The sequence below is a fragment of the Ursus americanus genome, chromosome 12 (assembly GCF_024610735.1).
Source record: "Ursus americanus isolate L20-20 chromosome 12, mUrsAme1.1.p, whole genome shotgun sequence".
Taxonomy (NCBI): Eukaryota; Metazoa; Chordata; class Mammalia; order Carnivora; family Ursidae; genus Ursus; species Ursus americanus.
The window spans coordinates 9,688,408-9,699,117 of NC_142138.1; the positions used below are offsets into that span (position 1 = coordinate 9,688,408).

The 10,710-nt window shown below is 41.7% G+C and overlaps 1 protein-coding gene across 1 annotated transcript in view; it reads right to left on the minus strand.

The window, feature by feature from the left end:
* Positions 1-9,974, minus strand: part of TXNDC12 (thioredoxin domain containing 12) — a 30,372-nt gene extending 20,398 nt beyond the window's left edge. The window contains exon 1 of the mRNA XM_045799555.2: positions 9,764-9,974. Within this exon, the coding sequence (XP_045655511.1) occupies positions 9,764-9,860 (97 nt within the window). The 5' untranslated portion in view covers positions 9,861-9,974. The remainder of the gene's footprint in view (positions 1-9,763) is intronic.
* Positions 9,975-10,710: the final 736 nt, after the last annotated feature.

A 10,710-nucleotide genomic window follows, 5' to 3' on the forward strand; every position in this document is an offset into this window, starting at 1 on the left:
AAAATATGCAGCCAAGAATACTTTATCTGACTAGGCTGTCATTCAAAATAGGAGGAGAAAGAAAAACCTTCCAGGACAAACTGAAACTAAAAGAATTTGTGATCACTAAACCAGCCCTTCAAGAAATATTAAAAGGGATCCTTTAAGTGAAGAGAGAGACCCAAAGTTAACATAGACCAGAAAGGAACAGAGACAATATACAGAAACAGTGACTTTCCAGGTAATACAATGGCACTAAATTCATATCTTTTTTTTTTTTTTAAGATTTTATTTATTTGACAGAGAGAGACACAGCGAGAGAGGGAACACAAGCAGGAGGAGTGGGGGAGGGGGAAGCAGGCTTCCTGCTGAGTAGGGAGCCTGATGCGGGGCTCGATCCCAGAACCCTGGGATCATGACCTGAGCCAAAGGCAGACGCTTAACAACTGAGCCATCCAGGCACCCCTAAATTCATATCTTTCAATAGCTACTTGGAATGTAAATGGGCTAAATGCCCCAATCAAAAGACGAAGGGTATCAGATTGAATAAAAAAAAAAAAAAAAAAAAAAACAGGACCCACTGATATGCTGTCTATGAGAGACTGATTTTAGACCCAAAGACACCTCCAGATTTAAAGTGAGGGGGTGGAAAACCATTTATCATGCAGTGGACATAAAAAGAAAGCGGGGATAGCGATCCTCATATCAGTCAAACTAGATTTTAAACCAAAGACTGTAGTAAGAGATGTAGAAGGACACTACATCATACTTAAAGGGTCTATCCAACAAGAAGTTCTAACAACTGTAAATATTTATGCCCCCAACATGGGAGAAGCCAATTATATAAACCAATTAATAACCAAAGTAAAGAAATATATTGATAATAATACATTAATAGTAGGGGACTTCAACAGCCCACTCACAGCAATGCACAGATCATCTAAGCAGAAAATCAACAAGGAAACAAGGGTTTTGAATGACACACTGGACCAGATGGACTTCATAGATATATTCTGAATATTCCATCCCAAAACTACAGAATACTCATTGTTCTCAAGTGCACATGGAATTTTCTCCAGAATAGATCACACACTGGGTCACAAATCAGGTCTCAACCAATACCAAAAGACAGATTATTCCCTGCATATTTCAGACCACAATGCTTTGATAATTGAACTTAATCACAAGAGGGAATTTGGAAGGAACTCAAACACTTGGAGTTTAAAGAGCATCCTGCTAAAGAATGAATGGGTCAGCCAGGAAATTAAAGAAGAATTTTAAAAATTCATGGACACTAATGAGAATGAAAACACACTGTTTCAAAATCTCTGGGATACAGCAAAGGTGGTCCTAAGAGGGAAGTACATTGCAATACAAGCCTCTCTCAAAAAATTAGAAAAATCCCAAATACACAAGCTAACCTTACACCTACAGGATCTGGAGAAAGAATAGCAAATAAAGCCTATACCCAGCAGGAGAAGAGAACTAATAAAGATTAGAGCAGAAATCAATGAAACAGAATCCAAAGGAACAGTAGAACAGATCAACAAAACTAGGAGCTGGTTATTTGAAAGAATTAATAAGGTTGATAAACCCCTGGCCAGACTTATCAAAAAGAAAAGAGAAAGGACCTAAATAAATAAAGTCGTGAATGAAAGAGGAGAGATTACAACCAACACCAAAGAAATACAACTATAAGAACATATTATGAACAACTATATGCCAAAAAATTAGGCAATCTGGAAGAAATGGATGCATTCCTAGAAACATACAAACTACCGAAACTGAAAGAGGAAGAAATAGAAAACCTGAACAGACCCATAACCAGCAAGGAAATTGAAGCAGTAACAAAAATCTCCAAATAAGACTCCAGGGCCAGATGGCTTTCCACAGAAATTCTACCAAACATTTAAAGAAGAATTACTACCTATTCTTCTGAAGCTGTTTCAAAAAATAGAAATGGAAGGAAAACTTCCAAACTCTATGAGGCCAGCATTACCTTGATCCCAAAACCAGCAAAGACCCCACCAAAAGGGAGAAATACAGACCAGTATCCTTGATGAACATGGATGCAAAAATTCTCAACAAGATACCAGCCAATAGGATCCAATAGTACATTTTTTAAATTGTATTTATTTATTTGACAGAGAGAGAGAGAGAGAGAGAGAGAGAGAGAGCACAAGCAGGGGGAGTGGGACAGGAAGAAGCAGGCTCCCCATTGAGCAGGGAGCCCAATGTGGGGCTTGATCCCAGGACCTTGGGATCATGACCTGAGCCAAAGACAGACACTTAACCGACTAAACCATCCAGGTACCCCAGGATCCAACAGTACGTTAAAAAGATTATTCACCACAACCAAGTGGGATTTATTCCTGGGCTGTAAGGGTGGTTCAACATCTGCAAATCAATCAATGTGATACATTACATAAATAAAAGAAAGGACAAGAACCACATGATCCTCCCAATAGATGCAGAAAAGGCATTTGACAAAGTACAGCATGCTTCCTTGATTAAAACTCTTCACAGAGTAGGGACAGAGGGAACATACCTCAATATCATAAAAGCCATCTATGAAAAACCCACGGCAAATATCATTCTCAATGGGGAAAAACTGAGAGCTTTTCCCCTACGGTCAGGAACATGGCAGGGATGTCCACTGTCACCACTGCTGTTCAACATAGTACTAGAAGTCTTAGCCTCAGCAATCAGACAACAAAAAGAAATAAAAGGCATCTGAATCGGCAGAAAAGCCAAACTCTCACTCTTCACAGATGACATGATACTCTGTGGAAAACCCAAAGACTCTACCCCAAAATTGCTAGAATTCATATAGGAATTCAGCAAAGTGGCAGGATATAAAATCAATGCACAGAAATCAGTTGCATTCCTATACACTAACAATGAGACAGAAGAAAGAGAAATTAAGAAGTGAATCCCATATAAAATTGCACCAAAACCCATAAGATACCGGGGCGCCTGGGTGGCACAGCGGTTAAGCGTCTGCCTTTGGCTCAGGGCGTGAGCCCAGCGTTATGGGATTGAGCCCCACATCAGGCTCCTCTGCTATGAGCCTGCTTCTTCCTCTCCCACTCCCCCTGCTTGTGTTCCCTCTCTCGCTGGCTGTCTCTATCTCTGTCGAATAAATAAATAAAATTTAAAAAAAAAAAAAAAACTTAAAAAAAAAAACCAAAAACCATAAGATACCTAGGAATAAACCTAACCAAAAAGGTAAAGGATCTGTACTCAGAAAACTAGAGAACACTCATGAAAGAAATTGAGGAAGACACAAAGAAATGTTAAAATGCTCCATGCTCATGGATTGGAAGAAAAAATATTGTTAAAATATCTATGCTACCTAGAGCAATCTATACATTCAATGCAATCCCTATCAAAACACCATCAACTTTTTTCACAGAGTTAGAACAAATAATCCTAAAATTTTTATGGAACCAGAAAAGACCCCAAAGAGCCAAAGGAATGTTGAATCAAAGCTGGTGGCATCACAATTTCAGACCCTCAACTCTATGGTCAACTAATCTTCTACAAAGCAGGAAAGAATATCCAATGGAAAAAAGACAGTCTTTCAACAAATGCTGTTGGGAAAATTGGACAGCCACATGCAGAAAAATGAAACTGGACCACTTTCTTACACCATGCACAAAAATAGACTCAAAATGGATGAAAGACCTAAATGTGAGACAGGAATCCATCAAAATCCTAGAGGAGAACACAGGCAGCAATTTCTGTGACCCCGGCCACAGCAACTTCTTGTTAGACACGTTGCCAAAGGCAAGGGAAACAAAGGCAAAAATGAACTATTGGGACTTCATTAAGATAAAAAGCTTTTGCACAGCAAAGGAAACAATCGACAAAACCAAAAGACAACCAACAGAATGGGAGCAGATATTTGCAAATGACATATCAGGTAAAGGGCTAGTATCCAAAATCTATAAAGAACTTAACAAGCTAAACACCCAACGAACAAATAATCCAATCAAGAAATGGGCAGAAGACATGAACAGACATTTCTGTAAAGAAGACGTTTAAATGGCCAAAACACACATGAAAAAGTGCTCAACATCACTTTGCATCAGGGAAATGCAAATAAAAACCACAATGAGATACCACTTCACACCAGTCAGAATGGCTAAAATTTACAAGTCAGGAAACAACAGATGTTGGCAAGGATGTAGAGAAAGAGGAACCCTCTTACACTGCTGGTGGGAATGCAAACTGGTGAGGCCACTCTGGAAAACAGTATGGAGGTTCCTCAAAAAGTTGAAAATAGAACTACCCTACAACCCAGAAATTGCACTACTAGGTATTTATCCCAAAGATACAAATATAGTGATCCGAAGGGGCACCTGCACCCCAATGTTTATAGCAGTAATGTCCACAATAGCCAAACTATGGAAAGAGCCCAGAGGTCCATCGACAGACAAATGGATAAAGATGTGGTGTATATATACAGTGGAATATTATGCAGCCATCAAAAAATGAAATCTTGCCATTTGCAATGACGTGGATGGAACTAGAGGGTATTATGCTAAGCGAAATAAGTCAATCAGAGAAAGACAATTATTTGATCTCACTCATATGTGGAATTTAAGAAACAAAACAGAGGATCACAGGGGAAAAGAGGAAAAAATTAAACAAGATGAAAGGGAGATAAACCATAAGAGACACTAAATCACAGGAAATAAACTGATGGTTGCTGGAGGGGAGGGGAGTGGGGGAATGGGGTAACTGGATAATAGACATTAAGGAGGACACGGGATGTAACAAGCACTAGGTATTTTATAAGACTGATAATCACTGACCTCTACCTCTGAAATGAATAATACATTATATGTTAATTAATTGAACTTAAATAAAAATAATTTTTTAAAAACTATGTTGGAATTTTTCATAATAGTAATAACCAGCATCATTTTTTGAATGCTTACTTTGTGATAATCACAATAATACAATGATAACAACAATAATACTAATAATGACTAACACTCATATGTCATTCATTATATACCAGGTACTGATTTCCATGCTTTTATATGTATCAACTTATCTTCACAATAAATTTATGAGGTAGAAACTCTAATTATCTCCATTTTACAGATATGGAAGCTGAAGTTAAACAGCTTGCCCAAGGTTACACTGCCATTAAATGGCACAGCTAGGATTAGAACCCAGGTGGTAAAGTTCTAGAGTTTGTATTTTAACCACACACTATACTGCCTCTCTAGCAAAGGTTAAACGAACAATTTAATGAATATGGCCTCACCAAAGCAGAATGCAAACACTGACTTCAGATCTGAAAAACCAGGTGCTTTTGTTTCCCTTCAAAAATAACCTGAAAGGGTACAGTGTTAACCTTGTTACTAAAATCACCTACTTTGGATGCCTGGGTGGCTCAGTAGGTTAAGCGTCTGCCTTCAGGCCAGGTCATGATCCTGGGGTCCTAGGATCGAGTCCCACACCCAGCTCCATGCTCACAGGGAGCCTGCTCCTCCCCCTGCTTGTGCTCTCTCTCTCTATCTCTCTGTCAAATAAATACATAAAATCTTAAAAAAAGTTCACCTACTTCCCTGACACCACCCATGCATACACACATGCCAACGTGGAACACTGGAAGACAGTCCAACTTCCTGAAGTGCCACATGCACAGCCACTTAACTTACACCGCTATCTGCAAAATGAGCTGAAGGCTCCCACATCCAGTTGCTCTTTCCCTAAAACATTAACATTACAAGGGGGGGGGGGAGGGACCATTTCTAAACACAGCATTTACGTCAGAATTCCCAAGCCCTTCATCTTAAAATTGTTTTTATCAATGTAAGTGAAAGACACCAGAAAAGTATTATCCACCTCCTCCCGGGCTGACGAAACAAAAGGTCAAGTGTCAGAGCTGGCAGCCAAGCTTCTAAAACAAGCAACACTGTACCTGAAAGGTAGAATAACACAGTGGCAAAGAAAGGAGGGTCCAACTGCAGTGGAGCAGACCTGGGTTGAAAGCCTAGTTCCATTCTGACTGTTCTCACAAATGCAAAATATGACTAACAAATTACCTATCCCATAGGGTTATTGTGAATGCGCATAGTGTGGAAGATAAACACTTTGTATATGTCAGTGCCAAATTTTTATTCCAGAGACTTGAAATGAAGTCATCTATCTCTGGTTCAGGCAGGAGAGCACACGAATCACCCCCTCAACAGCTTTATCATTTCTCCTGTGAAGTCTTCAAAGGAGTTTCTGCACTCAGAGGCAGGAATGGTGTACTGGTTAAAAGCAGTCTCTGGGATCTGTATCCCAGAGAGCCCATTTACTAGCTGTGTGACCCCTTCCCCCATTTTACGTTCTTCATCTGTGAAATGAGGATGGTGAGAAAAAAATATGACCCATCTTAGAGGGTTATCATGAGGATTCAACCAGTCAATACATGAAAATACACAGTACAGTGCCTGGAATATAGTGCATGTGCAGAAAATGTTAGTCATTACAATTCTCCCCATAGGTGATACATTCCAAATTTTTAGGACACAGAGAATAATAAAATTATAGTTGACCCTTGAACAGCATGGACTTGAACTGCATGAATCCACTTATACATGGATTTTTTTACAGTACAGTACTATAAATATATTTTCTCTTCCTTATGATTTTCTTAATTTTCTTTTCTCTAGCTTACCTTATTATATAAAAAGTGTATAATACATATAACATAAAAATATGTGTTAATCAACTGTTTATGTTATTGGTAGGCTTTTGGTCAACAGAAAGCTATCAGTAAAGTTTTGGAGGAATTATATGCTGATTAACTATGGGGTGTGGGGGGATCAGCACCCCTAACCCCTGTGTTGCTCAAGAGTCAACTGTATTTGAGAACACTATAATGTTAGAGCTGGAAGGACAATTTCTAGTTCAATACTCTCATTCAATAAAAAGTCTCCAGGGAAGACCAGAGCTGGCTACCTGGTCTGACCAGCATTAAAACGCAGGCCTCCTGATTCCCATCCAGTGCTCAAAGCACACCACTGTATTTCCTGTTCTGAATGAAAAGAATAGGGTCATTTAGTCTTTCCTCTCTGAAAACCAACAGGCCATCTTCTGGAAACACTTGGGAAGAAATCTTAACTCATCAAGATTTTCAGGAGCCTTGCTTCAGGTAGCACATTTTGGGGAGGTGGAGTTCATGGGTTATAATTTATTTCCCAAGATTCTATACCCAAGAGACACAAAAAACAAAAGTTTGAAAAATTATTAATTCCTTTCAGGAACAAGTAAATATTCTTCCTTGGGAGGGCATAATAATAAATATAACTAAATACTCTCTCAGTTTGTAACACAATATGAAGTGCCTATCATTTTTTTCACTTAATCCTCACCACCCAGCCCTCCTGCCTCAAACTGCCCTCCTACATCCTCCTACAGGAAATGCCTACCTGGTATTTCCCTGCTCACAGTACAGTGTATGCAACTGCTTGCTTACTTGTCTTGACAGTCTTCAGACTATAAGCTGAAAAAAGATAGGGATCTCAATGATCAGGTGTATCATTCATTTCTCATTTCTTCTTCCAACAACTGTTCCTGGGCAAGAATGAGACAGAAATGGTCCTGGCTTACTGCGGCAGACTCTACTTGCAATAATCTCTCACTCCACATGCTTTTCTTACAAAGTGACCTCAACATTCCTTCCATGGAGCTCCTTCCCTTGAATATGCCCTTACAGTGGAAGTGATGCTATGTGACTTTGTAAGGCTAGATGATAAAAATGCAACACATTTCCACCTTGTTCTCTTGGGATGGGCACTCTTAGAATCCAACTGTCGTACTGTGAGGAAGCCCACACCTAACCCATGAAGAAAGACCCCATGGAGAAGTAACCTGCTCAGCTGAGGCACCAGACATGGAACCAAGGGACATACCTTCCCCACTGTGCCTTGTTTGAATTCCTGGCCCACAGAACCATGAGCATAATAAAATGATTTCTTTACACCACTAAATTTTGCCGTGGTTTATTATGCAGCAACACAAGAACCACCACACAGGACTTAACGCCTAACAAGGAATAAAGATACTAAACAGGTGACTCCAAGGTATTGCCTACACCTAACAGTAACTGGAACAGAATAAATTATTTGTTGAGTGTCCAAGGTAGTTATTATTATGCCCATTTTGCAGATGAGGAACTGAGCTTTGAGAGGTTAAGCAACTTGCCCTAAGCCTCTCAGCTGGTCAATCGCAGAAGAAAATAAAGCTCGGATCTACGCTCACACTCCTAACACCATATTCTGTCTTCCTTGCTACTTATAATTTTGTGCTAAATATACAGTAATCTATTTTAAAATGGGATTGTCAGTATTGAAAACATTCTGGCCCAGTAGAGTTCACCGTGAAGTTTCATCACTGAGATGGAAACCTATATACCACCTTCTCAGAGAAGCCTTCTTTGGCTTCTAGCTCATGTAATGCTGGCTCCCTTATCCTCCCCAGACATCCTACTCCATCACGGTTTCATTTTCTTCCTGGCACTTATCCCTAGCTGAAATTATCTTGCTTCTTAATTTGTTCTTGTTCATGTGTCCACTCTCCGTATCTCTGACTCGAATAAAAACTCTGTGAGAACAGGAACCTTATCTGTCCTGTCCACTGCTCTCTCTCTAGTGCCTGGGGCAGTGCCTGGAATATAGTAGGTGATCAAAAATTAATTATTTGCTGGAGTGACCACATTCAGGCACACTGAATGTCCACCCAACTCATCACCTATCAACAAATGCGCAACTGGGGAGGATAGAGAAGAACTTAAAACAGCAGGACTGCATCAAAATCATTCCATCCAGTAAAGTCAGCACAAAAAATGAAAGGAAAGGGGCATCCATACTACCACTCTTCAACTTAGAAAAGCACAAACCCTGAGTTCCAAAGAAGATGTAGGGAAGGGGATGGAGTAGAGGGTCACACCTCCTATCCCCCATTCATAACCACTGTCCTCTCAGTTCTCAAAAAATTTCAGTTTCGGGGCACCTGGGTGGCTCAGCTGTTAAGTGCCTGGCTTCGGCTCAGGTCATGATCCCAGGGTCCTGGGATTGATCCCTGTATCCGGCTTCCTGCTCAGGGAGGAGCTTGCTTCTCCCTCTCCCTCTGCACCTCCCCCTGCTTGTGCTCGCTCTCTCGCGCGCTGTCAAATAAATAAATAATCTTTAAAAAAATATATCGGTTTCTTCAGACACATTGACTTAAGCACACCAAGGACAACTGTTAGTTACCCTCTAACATCGACCTTCTACCTTTCATCTGGCCAGTCACAACTTCCTGGTATGCAGGTCCTATTCTCCCCAAGGCACAGAGGAGGCAATAACCCAGCTCTTCAGGGAAGAGGTAAGGAGGGGGATCTCAGAGCCAGGGAAAGGATCTCTGCATATGCTGATGTCCAGAGGCCCTATTTCTCCCAGAAGAGAAGGTGACTGAATGTTCCTGAGGACTTACCAAGTGCTAGGCACCTAGGCTGGACTCTTAAACATGCTTTCCCTAATTTAAGTCATTCCTTACTCCCAACCCAAGAATTTAGGGAGGCCTCCAGCACAACTTCCTCATCTCAACATTCCCCAGACCGGCTATTTCCTACCCGCAAGAAATTCTCAAAATCCAGGAGCGGTTAGGGAGGATAAAAAGAAACCTGGCGTGGCCTAAGAGACAGAACGGGAGGAGGATCGTGTTAGCACAAGAAGAGGGTTATACTGGGCTGGGCCCAGTATGAGTATAAATTAAGATAAGAAGTTGGTCTGACCCTTTCCAAGCCCAATATGTCCATCAGAAGAGGTGACGAGAAGCAGGAAACTGAAGCTCAGCAAACAGGTGGCCCCGAGATGAGACCGCGGTTCCATTGTGGTAGATGCGCCGGGCCACTGGGCTGAGCAGGCGGAGGAGAACCAGAGTCCTAGCAGAAGGTCCGCGCCGTTCCCCAAGTGCGGCTCAGCCCAACCCCTCGCGTTCCCAGATTTCCCCCCCCCCCCGGTAACCCTGGAGGAAGTGATGTTAGACGGATGTGGGTGGTGCCTCCGGGGTCTGGTTTGAGATGGAGTAAGTTTAAAGGTACAGATCACGTAGAAGGGTGCGGGAGTTGCTTTCCCGCGCGAGCGGCTTCCCCTCGATTCTGGGTGTTCAGTCGGAAGACCGAGAGGGAAAAGGTGGACTGGACAGCGGGGGTGGGAGGTGGGGAGAGAGTTCCGGAGAACCGTTGTTGGTTGCGTCTGCCTGCAAGCGAGCCCCTCCCCCCCAATAACCGCTGCACTTAATATTCACGACGCAAATTATTGATCGGTGAAGTCAGTGGCTCCCAACAGTGGGCAGGTTGCCATCGGCCTCCCCTTTCTTGCTCCGCAAATAAAGACTAGACAACCGGATTTCATTAAGTTCCCGCCCGGGCCGCGAGGAGACCTGGAACACCTGTTGTGCAATGCATGGTCTCGAGCCTTACAAGAATGCCCTCTTCCTGCTGGAGAAGAAGCGCTGGACCTTATTTTTCCTTGCAGCCGGAGTTCTTCCACTCAGGGATGATGCAACCAACTGATGCAAACTCCGAGAAAACCGAACTTGGTATCTCTTATTGCAAAACTGACCTAGCTCTTCAGGGAACCGGGACAAAAGTCACTGCAGGCATTTAAAGCTAAAGCTTCTTCTGGTTAAATCTACTTGTCTTGTTGTTTTTAAACTTTGTGGGTTGAGTATTTCTTT